Source organism: Mesoplodon bidens (assembly GCF_964165515.1).
Source record: "Mesoplodon bidens genome assembly, chromosome: 3".
Classification (NCBI taxonomy): domain Eukaryota; kingdom Metazoa; phylum Chordata; class Mammalia; order Artiodactyla; family Ziphiidae; genus Mesoplodon; species Mesoplodon bidens.
The window spans coordinates 92,719,667-92,737,467 of record NC_138178.1 but is presented as its reverse complement, the minus strand read 5'-3'; the positions used below and the strand labels follow the sequence as shown (position 1 = coordinate 92,737,467).

The 17,801-nt window shown below is 39.7% G+C and overlaps 1 protein-coding gene across 5 annotated transcripts in view; it reads right to left on the bottom strand.

Moving 5' to 3' along the window:
* Nucleotides 1–558: 558 nt before the first annotated feature.
* TTBK2 (tau tubulin kinase 2) overlaps nucleotides 559–17,801 on the bottom strand; it is a 155,277-nt gene continuing 138,034 nt past the window's right edge. For all 5 annotated transcript variants that reach the window (XM_081230184.1, XM_081230183.1, XM_081230186.1 and 2 more), the window contains 2 exons: nucleotides 6,565–7,838; nucleotides 559–4,238 (listed from right to left, as the gene is read on the bottom strand). In XM_081230184.1, coding sequence (XP_081086310.1) covers nucleotides 3,776–4,238; nucleotides 6,565–7,838 — 1,737 coding nt within the window. In that variant the 3' untranslated portion in view covers nucleotides 559–3,775. The remainder of the gene's footprint in view (nucleotides 4,239–6,564; nucleotides 7,839–17,801) is intronic.

Here is a 17,801-nt window from a genome sequence, read left to right as displayed (position 1 = left end):
AAAGCATTCACTCCACAACATGCAGCTTAAAAAACAGTAAATGTAACTATGCCACTGTCAGCAAGGCCAGCCTGCACACCAAGTTGAGAATAAGAGTGCCTACTTAAGACTTAACATTCGAAAATGTTTATAATCTGTGCTTTAAAGTTAAATTTGGTATGAAACAATTTTCATTCTTTGTTCACTACACATTAAAGTTAAATGCCTTTAAGCTGTGCAAAAGACTGCTATGTGGAATTTTAACATTTCAAACAATCTACACCCTGGAGATTTGGCAGCATAATTTAGGAATAATGCTACCTAAAGGGACTGAACTGTTGCTAATTCCATCTTCTGCTCCACCCAAGTAATTCCAAAGACTAGACAAGGGAGGGTAAGGGCAAGTGTGACTAGGTAACTAGCCATTTTGTTGTGAAAGGAGAAACTAGGAGGCACCTGGTTTTCAAAAGATAATTTTAACTTCTGCCCCATACTACTCTTCATATAGTTTGGCTTGACTTTAATTGATGGCCATGTCCCTCACCTTAGGTAGAATATCCAAACTGGTTTAAAATCAGTTGGATGATCTATGTTTGTTACTGAAATCTGAAATATGCCATCACTAAAAAAGTTAAAAATAAATAACAAAGAACTAACAACAACAAAACCCAACTCATTTTCTGTATCATACTCTAAAATAAAACAAAAACAAAAATCCTTGTGCCAAAAGTGCTTTGCTCAGGGCTGCCAACATCTCTTTTTAGCCCAAGACATCTAAAATCTAAAAGCACAAACTGCTTTTAAAAACTGTAGAGTAAATCTCTTCAAGATAGTCCTCTTAAGAGTATCTATTGATACATGAGATATAATTAATCTGTCTTCTTTTGAAAGTATCAGAGCAGAAATATCTTTGGTTAAATCTTTTCTCTACATGCAAAATAAAATATTCTTACACAACAAGGCTGGATCTTGAGTTTGTCAGTGCCATTTAGAAAAGGGGGGCAACACAGTGGAAAAGCTGGGAGAAGAATGGAAGGAACCAAAAAAGAGGAAACATTCAGTTGCCATGTTGCCATCACTGTCAGCTTTGACTTCTAGCAGAGAAATGCCAATAAGAAATAAAATAGCACACATACTACAGTTTGCAGCCTCATCAGCTTTTCAAATAGTTACCATGAGCACATTTCTGATTAGAGGGCTCAGGATTTAAAGCTGGCTACTTTTAGCACAATTTAGCTAATACAACAGGAAAAAGATAATTTCTTAATTGTAGATTACTTCCCACCGCCCACCTCCCCAAGTGAGGTGAAAAGAGGAAAGCAGAATGGTAATTTTTAAGAGATTTTTGTTTTTAAATCAATTTATGTCAGACCCATGATTATCATCCCAGTTTATCCACTCTAACCATAAGGACAGAATTATGTAATTAACATGACAAATCTTTGAACCAGTATTACAAGTGTGTCCTAGTAATTTTTTCCCCTATTAAAATCTTTTAAAAATGAAAATTAAATAACCTATCTTGGCTTGTTAAAGACTGCCAACCTTTGCATTATTCACAAGGAAGGCAAAAAGAATGTTAAGTGTCACATGCCAAGAACGTATTTTCAGAAAATGAAGATAGACAAGGCCCAAGTGTACACGAGGCACACAATAAAAAGTAATTTTACCATCTGTGATCTTGAAATTACAAGTGGAGAATGAGAAAGAATGAGTTTATATAAGCATATGTTTCTCTATATATTTATAAATATTTATATAATTTACCATGAAGACATGCAAGTAGTGTTATAGCAACTATTATACAATATAATACAGAAGGATTGGTCTTCCAATATTACAGTCGCTTTAGTTAAACAGCAAATATGTCTTATCTATTGCATTCCTCTGTAGTCTTGAAACCAGAGAGAAATTAAGATTCCACACTATGCTATATTTCTTATGGGAGACCGTATATGCCTCAATAGTGTTTTGAGTTTTTGTTTTTTGTTTTTTTTTCAAAAAGCTCAACACAGATAAAGAGAACAAGATAAGTTCAGTGCAGCTTCAGGGCAGCTTTGATGCAGCATTAGAATATGTTCACTTGGTGAGGAAATATCTTTCTTTTTTTCTGTTTTCCAATTCAACCATATTAGGTTTGGCAGCAAACACAAGGTCAAAGAGAAAGCACAGATGTTTGCTAGAAGGCAAATTTCAACAGCAAGCAGACCAATTTACCTGACCTTAATAAGGTCTTTACAACACAAAAACTGTGAGTATAAAAGAGCTCATTTTAAAAATCTAGTATAATTTAACTTTGACTGATTCCTCTTAGCAGAAGAGTGAGATCAGAACAAATATGATCCTCCTTACAGCTTTATAAATTAAGATTACATGGAAATCAGGTCAAAAAGCCCAAATATTCAAACTAAAGCACAGGTGAAGCAGGTAATAAAATCTTAAAAGATAAATATTGAGCCTTAATTTATTTCCTCAGATACTCATTCCTTACTGGCTAAATGTATAAAATACAAAGTTTGAGAATTTTAAGCCTCAACATACCTAATTTCTTCCTATTTTTCTTTCTAAAGCTCTAAAAGCATAAAGTCACATTCCACAGCAATGTACTTCCCTGGTATTGTCTTGGAGGTTGATAGTAGAAATAGTTGGTACCTAGAAGATTTAAGGAAGCAAGGTCTTCTCTGGTCAGTTTTCCTTCCACAAGGAGGAAACTAACAGGGGAAAGAGGGTTCTTCTATCTTGAAGGGTATTACTCCACACTCTGTCCCTCTTCCTAAAGCACTGAAGCCTGCAAAGTAGTTCTATTTAGACTTTTCCTTCCTTCACCTAAGTTTCATCAGTTATTTTTCACAATAAAAATATACTGAGTTAAGTAACTGTTGCTCCAAAGAGAAATATTAGGGGATTTAAAAAAGTAATTGGATTTGAAATTCTCAGCATGTGCTGCCAAAAGCACGTTAGAATGTATTGTCAAAATAAGAGAGATTGGGCTTCCCTGGTGGCTCAGTGGTTGGGAGTCCGCCTGCCGATGCAGGGGACGCAGGTTCGTGCCCCAGTCTGGGAAGATCCCACATGCCGCGGAGCGGCTGGGCCCGTGAGCCATGGCCGCTGAGCCTGCGTGTCCGGAGCCTGTGCTCCACAATGGGAGAGGCCACAACAGTGAGAGGCCCGCGTACAGCAAAAAAAAAAAAAAAAATAAGAGAGATTGGATCAGGTGACAAACACTAACTTTAAAAAATGTGAAATCCAGGGAGGGTACTAGGAATGAGGCAAAGTAAAGGTGTGAACTCTCAATACACCAGATAAACACACAAGCCAAATGTATACGAGCACTGGCAACACACTTCTTACATACTCTAATATTGGAGCAATTCTGACTCTCCGAGGTTGGGAAGTTTGGAAAGCAAATGTTAAAGTGAGAAGTTTCACTTTTGCTATATAATCTTTGAGCAGAGCCTTAAAAAAAGTAGGCTAAATCCCTTAAAATTCCAATCCACCCCCTACCTTCAACATTTTTGTTTTGAAGGCAGATAAGAAATGAGAGTTCATTTAGCCAGTTTCACCCCCTTGGATTTTGCTGGCTTGCCCCTTCCTATGCAGACATTGATTCCTGATCTGCTTGCTGCCTATCTTAGGTAATTTCTTATCATATATCTGCTTATAAATATTTTATCATGTTACTTTCTTTTGCAAGACAAGATCAACACTGATTTTTTTTAATAGACAGTACAGGGACACACATGTATCAGATTTAGGAGGAAGATCTCACACCTTTCACAGAGATGCAGCCTAGCTCCTATCTGCTGAGTTTACTGGCTGACTTACTCTTCCCTGGGGGGGCTTTAGTGCTGGCCGAGTGGTGGTGGAGGCTGCTGGATCCTTTCAGGCCATTCTTGCTGGGTTTGCAGTGCTCCTGTTGGCAGGACCTCCTGGAGGAGGAAGATCCTGAGTGGCTGGGAGGTGACTTGCTTCTCCCCAGATGCGGGGATGAACTCCTCTGGTCATGGTGGGGCCGTCCAGCCCTAGATGGTGAGGAACTGGATGTGCGAGGCAAGGAAGAGCTTCGAGGAGAGGCACTGGGACTCCTGCGAGGGACAACTGGACTCTTGGGTGGTGTTTTTGGATTGTGAGGGGATCCTGGACTCTTGCACTGAGTAGTGCTCCGGGGTTTCTGAGATCCATTTTGAAGAATTTGGGCCAGGCGGGAGAAAAGGTCTGAGTCGGAACTGCTACTCCCTAGGACTTTATATCTGCGGAGCCTGAAAAAAAACAGAGAATAATTATTTTCACTTTAATTCACTTTAAGTGTGCCTAGAAAGTTACAATGTCCCAAATCATAATATGTATGATGTGAGTCAAAATCAGGAAACAGAGGATGTGGAGTTACTCTTTCATATACCAGTTGTATAACCCTGGACAAATTATTTAACCTCTCCCAGCTTTGAAGGGGAATATTATCTATCTCACAGGGTTACCGAGCAGTCAAGTGCAGTAAAGTACTTAATTGGATGTCTGCCATCCAGAAGCACTTACATGTTGTTAAGCCCCTTCCTCCTATAGCATGTTTGCTCTTCCCATTTTAGAATTAACTTAATGAAATGTCTCTAGCATGTTAGCACATTAGGGAGAGTAAACAATTTTGTTTAAGGCTTCTAGGACAGGAGTTCTATATATACTTAGGCAAACATTAAACTCCACAATATAAGTCTTCAATAGTACTCACCAACAGCAGGAACTACAGATAAAAATATATTTCAACCTCACTTAATAATTTCCAAAAGAAAAGAGTAGTCACTGGTTTCTCTGGGCCTCAGTTTCTGCCCCTGACGATACCCTGAGATTCAGGAGACCCGAATGCCTCTCTTACTGGCAACCAAGCCATCTAGAAAGCATTCATATGAATAGCAATGTCTCCTCTGCCCTAAATATCTTTCTGTCTTGGCCTAAAATCCATTCAGTTTAAGAATTTAAACCTCAAACTGCTGACATGCCACTCCTTACAGAAGGAAATGGGAGAAGAACTTCCAAGTTGTATTGGCACCTGCAGGATGCAGGGGACATATACAGCCACCATCACCATCATGGATCAGCAACAAGTTACTGATTTTTTCTCTGAATTTTCTCTCTTCTTCCTTCCCCACCATCTACTTATACTGACAAATGACATGAAACTCATTCTGGTTAAGCCTAACTTCATGGATCTTATTGTAAAAATTGAAGAATGGAATAAGATAATTCCTCTGTGCCAGGACCTATGTGGGAAAGTTGAGTTCCCACTGAATTCCCAGATGAGTTTCAGGCTGGTCAGCTCTATAATATCTGGCACAATGCCACACATCTGGCTTTATCAGGTTACCAAGTTCTACTTTGAGGAGACATGTAAAGTTCTAAATAGTAAATAGTAATTAAGATTTGTTTGTTGCAGTCCAAAGCAGCTCAAGCCACAGATATACTATCTCTATTAAGCACAGATGCCAAGCAAAAGGGGGGACAGGTGAATATTGTCCATGGAATCATCTTTTTAAAATGTCTCAGCTAAATGACTGCTGTTTACTCATCACCATTTTTCCCGTTGAAGTCTAGTTCCATGGTCATTTCAAATCCAGTGTTTAGTTACCTTTGAACCTGAAAGAAACCCTAGGGCAAGTCAAAACTAAACTTTAGGTAAGGGTAGCAAGTTCTGCTGGGTAGTGATACAGATAGAACCTCACTTTAATATACTTCAGAAATCCTTATAACAGGTGGAGGCCTATTATCTAGAACAAGCTACAATTTTCAGGTAAATTTATTTTGATGTCCACTTTGTTTTTGTTAAAAGACTATCCTTTTGCTTCTTCTCCAAGGGTTTAGACCATTCTACTCTGAAAAGTGAGTAACGGCTCCAAGGAAAGCACTCTTAATTGGTTCATTACTTCCCAATATTTTCCTCTCTTCAAAATATAATCACTCCATGGTCAACTACACATAAGAATATTTCAATAAACAAGCATACCACGCAGTAAATATTAAGGCAATATCTTTATTATGTATGGTCCTGTATATCATCAGATGTAGGGAAACTCCCTAAAGGATTTTTTGTTTGTTGAATTCATTATAATCAGATAAATAGAACTGTTACTAGGGTCCATTCATCATATTATAGACACAGTATCTTTCCCCAGAATTTGACATCATAATGACATCTGTTGTAATGGGATTCTGACTGGACAAAACTAGAAAATTACCGAGTATCTAGTTAAAATGGACTGGGAAAGAGACATAACCTTTGTTGCATGGTAAAAAGCACTGAACAAAGCTCTAGACATATTCTACCTATTTCCTCTTCCCCAAACCATGAGGCAAATGTTTTACCCATATTATAGATAAGGAAATTGAGGTTCACACTGCTAGAAAGTGGGAGAGCTAAGAATTAACCTGGATCAAACTGACCCTTTCAACTACACTATGCTATAAGGCTTGGGAAAGGCAGGGAAGGAAGTAGATGATCAGAAGCAGGCAACAAAGAAATGAAACCAATGACATTATCAAGCAGACACAGAAATAGTGCTACACACTTAACATAGGGAGAAGAGCACACAGCATCACCTGGCTTCCACTCCAGGCCTCAGGGGTGGCTTTCCTGGTGGTGGCCGGGGCAAGAACTGAGATGAAGTTGAGCTGTTGACTTGATCTGTGTTGACCCATGAAACTGGCCTTGGAATTTTGCTCTTTCTGGACTGGGAGATGATGGGTGTCAGAAAGCTGTCTTCGGCTGACCTGCTCAGGTGTGAGTCTACAGCCAGTCTTGAAAAGGGAGTGAAGACTTCCTCCTCAGAAAAAGGAGCAGGAATAGTGGATAATCTCTCCTCTAGCAATTTATCAGAGGCACTTGAGAGGTCCCCAAGGAAAGACTTGAGTTGCCTTTTTTCCACCAGAAGCTTGACTAGATCTGGCTGATAAGCTTTCTTTTGGAGGAGCTTCTCTTTTGCAGAGATTGGACAGGATGATTCAAAAGTTGAATCTATCTCTTGTGCTAAAACAGGGATTCGGCTGTGTCTAGTTACAAAGGATGACCTAACCACATCCTTCCGAGATGGAGGACAATGTTCACTCTCTGAAACAGAATGAAATAGTTCTCCATTTCTAGGGGCAATTTTCTCTCTCTTACCCTCTTGGTACAAAAAAGTAGAGAGGTCTCCTTGATGACTCAGCAAGTCTTCACTCTTGATGTCATCCTCCTTAGATATCTTACCTTTTTGCATTGCTGCCACCTGGCCTATCTGTCCTTCAACATGTTGGTCAATAACTCGTGAAGATACTGCTGAAGTTCCAACTGCCAAAAGCTTCACTATCTCGTGACTTTTGTCTTGATTTGGCACCACACTAAAAGTCTGTGTCTTTATCACATCAAGAGGTTCAGTAGTAGCTGAGTGATCCCTTTCCACCGTCACCAAGTCTCCTGGGAGAGGGGAGATCTCAATATAAGGTTGCCCTTTACTCAACTTCTCATCTTCATTAACTGACCCCACAAGCATGCTTTTCTCTTCCGTTTCCCTAGGGAGACCCTCAAATTCTCTCACAGCCAGTCTGTTATGGTCAGGAAGGTCTTTTGGTCCCAGGTCTTGGGAGCTGTCACACTCTCTAATGCTGGGTAACATGTCATGACCAATATGATCTATCTGATGCCCGAAGTCTGTTCTGCTTCCTCCACTAGGAGGTTCGCGCTCTGTCACAACCAAGCCAGAGAAGCTCTCCCTTGGAGAGTAAAGTTCCACAGTGGGCTCCACGGGATGAAGGTCTTTCTTTTCTGGCTGCTGACCATAATGAAAGCTACCTGAAGTCGACTGTGTAGATGCCACAGAACGTCTAGGAATTGTAATCTGGAGAGAGAAGAGAAAAAAAGTTAAATGCAATAATGTGGAATTATAAAATGAAGATGTATGAGTTGAGAGTTAACACCTCAAATTCTAATTTATAAGAGGAACGCAGATCCCAACCAGCTTTGCCCAACTCATAGTTAAAATGAACAATTCTGAATAAAAATGCATGATACTCAAGCTCCCCTACTCAGAAACTGTACAGAACAGTCTCCCTCTAGGTTCATCCCTGCCTTTTCTTTAGCTTGCTCTGTACTCTGGAAGACTGATTTCTACTGACTATCCAGGCTCCCTTGCCTTCTGATTTCTGGTTGTGTCTGCCCAATGGGCAGCACCAACAGAGAATCAGGGAGTTGGAGGCGAAAAAAGATCTGGGTATTACTTTTCTCTGCTTCCTCCTGAGGGACTGCAGCTTTGGCGGTACATTCTACCACTCCTGGCCACAGCTTCTGTCACATGGCCCCCTCTCCTATAGATATGACTCTTACCAGGTTCTGCTAACTGCCCCTCTTCCTTCTCTTTCAGGACTCAGAATAGGAATAGCTCCCTCTATTTCTGTTCCTGTTGGCTCTCTTAAACCCTACCCACACGTCTGTAAAAAGTTCCTTTCATTAGATTTTCTCCAAGTCCCTGTGAGTGTGCCAGCTATTTCCTGCCAGAATCCAGATACAGGATCTTAGGGAAAAATTATTGGTAAATTATTGTAAGTTGAAAAACTCCAAATTTACATGCATTTGTTGTTTCCCCTAAATTCTGTAAATCAATGTTATTAATATTTTCCTATAAGCAAACACAAAGATGTTTACTAATGTTTTATATCTTCTTTAATTTTTTAAGGTCACGCCTATTATAAACGAAATTCTACCATCCTTCCACAGAGGTCATTTCAATTTTATGTGAATAAGATTCATTGTTTAATAAGAATGTCCTTTCTTTAAGACACCTACAGGACTTCCCTGGTGGCACAGTGGTTAAGAATCCGCCTGCCAATGCAGGGGACATGGGTTCGATCCCTGGTCCGGGTAGATCCCACATGCCACGGAGCAACTAAGCCCAATGTGCCACAACTACTGAGCCTGCACACCACAACTACTGAAGCCTGCATGCTCTAGGGCCCGTGCTCAGCAACAAGAGAAGCTACTGAAATGAGAAGCCTGCGCACCACAACGAAGAGTAGCCCCCACTCGCGGCAACTAGAGAAAGCCTGTGCGCAGCAACAAAGATCCAACGCAGTGAAAAACAAATAAAATAAAATTTAAAAAATACATTAAAGACACCTACATCTTCACATTTGTTAAGTGACATGTAAGGAGGCAGAAAATGTCAACCACATAAACTGGTAAGGAAAAAAGCATTTTGAGACATTAACTCGAAAACATTTAATGAAGCCCATTAAGCTCTAATAAAACTATGGAAATTGGTCTGAATTCGAAGCAAAATGAATTTGGAGCTGTCATGGGAGATTTCACTTAGACCCCATCTCTAGTCAATGACACCAAGAAACCCATTTGGTTCCAGGGTCAGATAAGTTGTTTACTTATTATTTTTTTAAACAGATATTCATTTTTAATTATTTATTTATTTATTTATTTATTTTTGGCTGTGTTGCATCTTCGTCTCTGTGCGAGGGCTTTCTCCAGTTGGAGCAAGCGGGGGCCACTCCTCATCGCGGTGCGCGGGCCTCTCACTATCGTGGCCTCTCTTGTTGCGGAGCACAGGCTCCAGACGCGCACGCTCAGTAGTTGTGGCTCATGGGCCCAGTTGCTCCGCGGCATGTGGGATCCTCCCAAACCACGGCTCGAACCCGTGTCCCCCGCATTAGCAGGCAGACCCCCAACCACTGCGCCACCAGGGAGGCCCCAGATAAGTTGTTTAGATCTGTTTCTCTGTGTGTCAGGAATACAATTAGGTTTAAGAACACGCAAAGCTTACCCTAAGCCCAGCCCAGGGAGACAACACTTAACTAATGTCCTGGAATAGTTCCTGAGTGGAATCAGTGTACTGAGGCTCTGTCAGGTTAATCCAAGACAGGCTAGGTTCAGACATGAATTCTCACAATAAGCCCAGACCTACAATGACCTTGGGGAAAAGGCAAGAAGTTCTACTGGTGCTGTCACCCTTCAGGAAGTCACCTCATACCTGTACCTCTCTTTCATTATACTAAATATAGGCAAATGGCAATTTTCTAGTATTTTTAAAAATGATATTGAAACTTAAAATTTATAGTAATTTACTCTTCAAATTTTACTTTTTAAGATCTGAGAGTGATGGTGATAAGAAAAGCAGTTATGAAATTATATTAAATACCAAGTAACTAGGGAGATGACTATATTTACATTCAAAATAAACCAACAGTCATTTCATTATTATATGTAATTCCAAGTACATCAGCTAAAATGAAATCAGCATTATTTACAAAAATAACACTCCACTGGTCTTCTGAGATTGAAGCTAGAGAATCAATGCACTTCTGAGCCTAACTCATCTGGATTCAGGATATAAATGTCTGTATGTATGGTATGAAAAAAGAGATGATAATCTTGTATAGAGAAAAGATATATGAACCACTGGAGAGAAGAATTAATTTTCTTGAAAAGATTCTGAGCAATTATGAGAAACCGCATAAATTACTGTAATATTTATATAGCACTTTAATTTATAAAATATTCCTAAAATCATTTTTACTGATTCCATTTCATAGCTGCCCGGTATTTTATTTATTTATTTATTTATTTATTTATTTATTTTGGGGGTATGCGGGCCTCTCACTGTTGTGGCCTCTCCCGTTGCGGAGCACAGGCTCCGGACGCGCAGGCTCAGCGGCCATGGCTCACGGGCCCAGCCGCTCCGCAGCATGTGGGATCCTCCCGGACCGAGGCACGAACCCGTGTCCCCTGCATCGGCAGGCAGACTCTCAACCACTGCGCCACCAGGGAAGCCCGCTGCCCGGTATTTTAATTGAGTACTTTTATTAACACAAATTTCACAAATGAAGAAAGACACAGTCAAAAAAAGTTAGGGACAGGATTCTAGGATTTTGAAAGTTCCTCACAGCAAAGCCTACTTACTGACATGTACTAAACACTCTCAAATGAAGTCTGGGAAACTGAGTCTGCAAAAAAAAATTTTTTTTGAAATAAAAACATTATCTATCAAGGTGAACAAAACCAAAGATCAATAGCTGCATACAGAGAAAAGAAAGCTAATTCTAAGTATAGCTGAAAACAGCTTCCTTAACATTAGACTATAAAGACACAAAAGCAATTCCCATACTTGGGACACGCTATAGAATGAATTAATGATCTGCCAGTAAGCCATATACATCCTTTATATGTTTAATTTCTCTAATTCACAAACGTTTCATCAAGGCATGAATTCAATCATTTCCTTTCTTCTGTTTTCTAATTGTATCAGGTACACCTTTCTATAGAATTAGAAAATCACCTCAATGTTTTCCATTTCTTTCAAATTTTCTTATTTTTATTAATGTCTAGTACTGAATTTGACTAACATCAGTCTCATTACTTTTTAGTTCAGATAAAGCAGCCTCATTATTTTATAGTTACCCCATGTTCAGAACTGGCCACACAGGCAAGAGACAATAAACTGCAAACCAACTATTCACATTTTAACTTACAAATTATCCTTTTACTTTCCTCCATTCAAAGATAGTAATGCTATTAAGATAATAAAAACCTTGGTAAATTCAACATTCATACCAAGTAGTCTCTCTTCCAAATGAAAGGAATATGGTATATGAAATATCTATATTTCATTGTTTTTCTGGCAAACAATTTAGAAGAGATATAGGTAGTAGAATAATTTACCGGTTCCTACTATAGCCAAGAGTAACTGAGTTATTCTTGGCCTAATTCCAGGCCTATTAAAAAAATCAAATTTTAACCATTCACATTTCTTTAGGCTATTTAAATTCCACTGCAGACTTCTGTTTAAAGCATCTTTATATACTTTATACAAGTGTCGAAAACTATGAATAAAACTAAGCTACTATTATTGAACCATGTTTTTATGTACTAAATTTTTATTTCTATAAAGACAGTACACAGTTGCGGTAACATGTGCATATTAAGAGGCCATATATCCTAAAAGAATGTCTCACTCTCTCACTCTTTACCCCTGTTGCTTACTCTGACCGCATTTATGTTGGTTACTTTTGCTGAAGATATTGTTATTTTGTGGTTTGGCTTATGTGGATAGATATGAGGGCTGATGCGGTGGTAAGGAATGGAGAGGGCAGAAGTCTTTGTTTACAGAGGTGGGTAAAACTGAAAACCTGAAGCCTCAAGACCTGAGTAAATAAGAAGTAAAAGTTGTTTTTTCCCTCCCCCTGTTATCCCACTCCTCAGAGACAGTCACTCATTATTAATAGTTGAATGTATATTTAAGGGAATCTGAAGTTATAAAAATTTTGTAGAGGTACTAGGAATCATAAATAAGTCACAACTCACACCCAAAGAATAGAAGTCCCAGAAAAGACAGATTGAAATAATATTTCTTGGCTGGCCTGTAATTATATATCACATACATGGCTACAGGATTTAATAGACACTTTTCAAGCCCCTTCATACAATCTTGGAAGACACTTTGGGGATAAATCTAGTCCAACTATCCCCAACTTCCACAACCTATAGATTTCTATCACAGCATCTACAGCACTTAAATAGTGAGGAGAGTCACTGGGCTTTGATGCCTAGCACAGTACCTGACATACAGTAGACGCTCAATAAATGTTGAACATATGAGTAAATCAACCATTAGATGCTTGGGTTCCTTCTATGAAGCCTCTCCCAAGTAACAGTCCAGTCTTTTATTTGAACACTTCACAAATGGGCTTTTTTTAACTTCCTAAGTCCGTTCATGGATTGAATTATACCATCATATATAATTCCAGAGATGTAATCTCATAGAAACAAAACTTTTCTATAATTATAATGACCCAACTTTCCAGATCAAAAATAGAAATCCATGGGGCTTCCCTGGTGGCACAGTGGTTGACAGTCTGCCTGCCGATGCAGGGGACACGGGTTCGTGCCCTGGTCCAGGAAGATCCCACATGCCGCGGAGTGGCTGGGCCTGTGAGCCATGGCCGCTGAGCCTGTGCGTCCGGAGCCTGTGCTCCGCAACGGGAGAGGCCACAACAGTGAGAGGCCCGCGTACCGAAAAAAAAAAAAAAAAAAAAAGAAATCCATGGTCAGACAGAGGACATTTAGCCACTCCCTAGTCAATGTACATGCATTCAACTCTCCTACAAAATCCATTTCAAGAAGTTAACCATGGTGGCAATCAATCCAAAAAGTCCTTACCTTTCCACACTATTAAAGAACTCATCTGTTAATTACATGGATCATTCATTTTTCAATAGAGACTCTGAGTGACTCCATGAGCTTTCATATAGTCACTCCAGGTGTACAAGGGCTCCAAATATTCAGGGGAACACTGGAAAAGTCACATGAAGCTACTATTTCAGGTAAGCTGCACTACTGAAATGTCTCAAGTCTTCATTGAGATTTTCATGATTCATAGTTCAAGCCCTCATATTTGCTTGAACTAATGCCAAAGCTTCCTCACTGGCTGCTGCCCCAGCCATTCTCCCTCCATGGCTCCCAAAGAGCACATTACTCCCCACCCTCAACCCTGGCAGTTTCTTGTCCTGCATCCCATATACCTCATCATGGCAGGTCAAGGCCCTTTATCACCTCACTTGTGCGGCTCATTTTCAGCCTCCTTCCTTTGCCCTAACATTCTGGATTACTTATTTAAATACTCTAAATTTTGGTGTTTCAAGCCTCTCTGCCTTCATACATGCTGTGTTTTTTGCTTGACACCCCTGCATCTCCTTCCAGCAAACTTATTCATCCTTCAAAGTCCTCTTATTTTTGAAAGTAATATATCTTCACCATGGTAAATAAAATTAGAAAATAACAGTTGAGAAAATTGAAACACCCAATATTGCACTCCCCTGTCCTAGGCAGATTTATCTGTGTTCTCATTTGTGTACACAGCTCCACCACAATCACTTCATGTGGTTTAAGGTAAATGTTTAGATTTAGTGACAGGCCTTCACTGTCAACCTAACAGGTTGGTGCCAAATGTTTATCCCTGAGGTACAGCAGAAAGCCTGGAACTTAGCAGACACCTCACGGAACTGAAGGGCTGAAAGAACAGAATTAAGGCAACGCAATCAACTGCTGGTCTGACTCTCATAGTACTGGTATTGGTAATTCCTGTAAATACACAGCCAGAGGAATCCTCTTAATAGATGCTGACTAACAGATTACAAAAGAAGTACATGTGACTCTCTTTTTGTCCTGCTCCTTTTCTGTGCATTATTTTACACCCCCCACTCCTGCTCTTCTTCTTCTCAATGTCTGAAAAACAAGTCAATGAGGAAAGTCAGTATGTTGACAATCCCCTGGTATGAGGAAAGGCTGGTCTGTGTGACCAATAGAATATGGCAGAAATGATGATATGCCCCTTCTGAGATCAGGTTATAAAAGACAGTGTGGCTTCTACCTTGGTGGAGGGTGTTCTCTCCACCACCACCCCCGCCCCCTTCTCTGTCTCTTTCTCTCCTCACTCTCTGAAAAAGCCAGCTGCCATGTCAAGTATGGAAAGCCTACGTGGTGAGGAACTGAAGCCTCTGGCCAACATCCAGTGAGGAACTGAGGCCTGCCAACAACCACGTGAGTGGGCTTGGAAGTGGATCTTCCCATCCCGTCCAACCCTATGATGAGTTCCCTGGCCTACAGCTTGGTAGCAACCTCATGAGAAACCCTGAGCCAGAACGATCAGACTAACCCACTCCTGCATTCCCAACCCTTAGAAAAAGTGTGAAATAATAACTGTTGTTTAAAGCTGCTAAGTTTGGGGTAATTTGTTACATAGCAAAAGGTAACATATAGGTGGTATTATTATTCTCCAGTCACATTTATAGTGTTTCCAAAGGTGATACTAAAATGAAGCACTGCCTTTCTAAAGGACTGTCTAGAACCAAGAGATCATGTGGTACAATCTGCCACGATATTCTGTAAGGAATAACCCGTCCAACCGTCTCCCTACCAACAGTGATTACTCAACACCACATAAAACTGGTCACATTCTTTCCTACAGTTACTGTCATTCTGGACCAATAGTTAGATCTGTTTCAGAAGCAGTTCAAGTTACTTTAGTTTCCTTCTCTATCCTTGTTCATTTATGCCAGTTTAATTTTGCCTCTCCATTTGCTAATCAAAACATAATTTAATATCTCCCCTATAAGCCAAAGTTTAGTCTTATTTTGCTCCCTATAAATCTATGTTGTTCAGCCTCTTTTTAGAAATGATTAGTAGTGGGCTAACTTCATAACTGTTTACCCCAGGGGGAAAAAAATCTAATTTACAAAAAAAAACCCAATTTCTTTTGAATCTAGCAAATTTATCCGTCTTTCAAAATATATCATCTAAAAAATTTATACATGCTATTTGATAACCAGTGGTTTCATGTATATGGATAAGGAAAGCCCTTAAACAAGGTTCATAAATCTATGCTAAGAAATAAAGAGAATTAAAGAATGCTGAAGTTCTCATCCGTTGATTTAATATGCCAACTATACCTGTAATACAGATAAACTTTTGCTTTGCCTATTTTTATAGTTCTTACATATTTTAAGATACCAGGACAATTTCCTTTCATATCATCATAAAGAGGAAACAAGCCTGAATGCAAAAGATATAAACTAACAAACTGTTTCCCATCAGAATATGTCCTAATTTAAAATATTCAGATAGAATGGTAATATGTTTTATCATACTGTCTAAGCTAGAGCACGTGATCAGAGCTGCAAAAGACCTAGAGAGACTATTTGGTGGTACTCCCTACTTAATGTGTCTGTAGTTAAGTTAGGGAAGTAACAACATCTGCTTGCAAAAGTAAACTCTGAATGTAGGCCTCAAGAAGAGAATCAAGATATATTTTTATCCCAAGCTCCCCAAAATCAAGGAGATGGTAAGTTCAATACCTTAGACACAAGTGTACAAGTGATGAGGCTGCTATTTAAGAGACCTTCAGTTAAGAAAAAGATTTTTTATTTAAAGATAACTGAAAATAAGGTCAAACTTATAATATCAAATATAATATACAAGTCTTTCAAAAACTTGATAGAGAAAATGTTGCAGATAGTGTAAGAGAACCATGAGAACAATTTTTGTGGACAGGACAGTATTGATGGGAGAGAGTAAAAAATACCAGGAGAAATGGAGCCGAGAGGGTTTAGAACCCTTTATGCAGGGAAGCACACCAGAATGCTGTTGGAAAAATGCATGAGCCAACAGTGAGTATATAGCATACTAGAGCCAAAGAAAAGAAGAAACTGAATCTGGGAAGGTAGAAAGAGGGAATGAATGGAAAGAGGAAGGTGGGGTGGAAAAAGAAATGCAGACAAGGGAGGGAGGCATTAGGATCTGCTCCTAGCCCAAAGGGGACCTCTGTTCAATTTGGAAAAGGATGCCCCTCAAAGAGGAAACAGCCCTACACAAAGATAAACAGTTTGGCTAGCAAAGTTTGGGTTAGATTTCAGCCCCAACTTGTTCCCTTGGCTAGGTCTCTTTATGCAGTGAATGACTTGTATAACTACACAAAACAGTCCTAGGAAAGAAGGAAAGACCAACTAACTATGATGAAGAAAGAGGCAAGCATTTATTTCTCTATTTCGAAGTGCAGGTAAATTCCTATAGAGCTGTACACAAAATCAAATTTTGTTACCTTTTCTTACTGTTTTACACCTGCGTGTGCAATTCTGTTCTAACTGAAAACATTTCAGCTCGTGGAACAATGCTGTTACTGGTGAGCTGGAAGAGACGGCTGCTAGCTGATGATGGCATTTAAGGAAACCTGGTACTCCCACGCATGTAAGGACAGATGGACCTGCTCGCGCCTGAGATGCTGCCTCCATATCTGGCTTTTGTGAGACTCACACAGTCACAGAGGGCACCAATACTTACTGATAAGAACAGGGTAACAGGTGTCTCCAGCTAAATGCCCAAACTGAGAATAAAGAGTGAGTTTCCTCAAAATGTTCCTTTGCAGAAGGCCTGTATCACAATTGCCTTCAGCTACTTGTTAAAATGCAGATTCCCGGGCTCTCACTATCCCAAACCTACTGAAGCAGAAGTTCTGGAAGTGAGGCTGGGACTCTATTTTATAAACAAAAGACATTAAGCTTGGAAAACTACTATCAAAATAAAAATTAAATGTGAAAAAAATAGTTGGAAAACTACTGTTTAAAAGGAACATAAGGGCTTCCCTGGTGGCGCAGTGGTTGAGAGTCCGCCTGCCGATGCAGGGGACACGGGTTCGTGGCCCGGTCTGGGAAGATCTCACATGCCGCGGAGCGGCTGGGACCGTGAGCCATGGCCACTGAGCCTGCGCGTCCGGAGCCTGTGCTCCGCAACGGGAAAGGCCACAACAGTGAGAGGCCTCCATATCATTAAAAAAAAAAAAAAAAAAAGGAACATAAAATATGACAAATTTCTGGGTGAAGGTTATGAAGGAGAAAGGAAACAAAAAGAATGATACTAGCAAAGGTGTACCGTATAAAGTACAAACCATGAATGGTTAAATACATGCCATCCTCACCGTATTTATAATGTAGAGTTCAAAAATCTCTAGAATTACAAATTTTAAAAAATCGTATTATATATACACACACAGATAGACAGCTCTTGTGGTCTAATTATAAATGTTATTATGAAATTAGGTCATGATGACATTTCATATATTAGGTTAGTATCCTGATAGAAAATCTCACTTCTTGAGAAATTTCACATTGGAAGATGGACTACAGAACTTAGTCCAGACATCATTCCCTACACCCATGTGCCAAACTTAGGCCTCTGCAGAAGAATCTTAGTTGATCAACTATTAGTCCTTTCTTAATAGCACCTTGAGTGGATGACAGAAAAATGACAG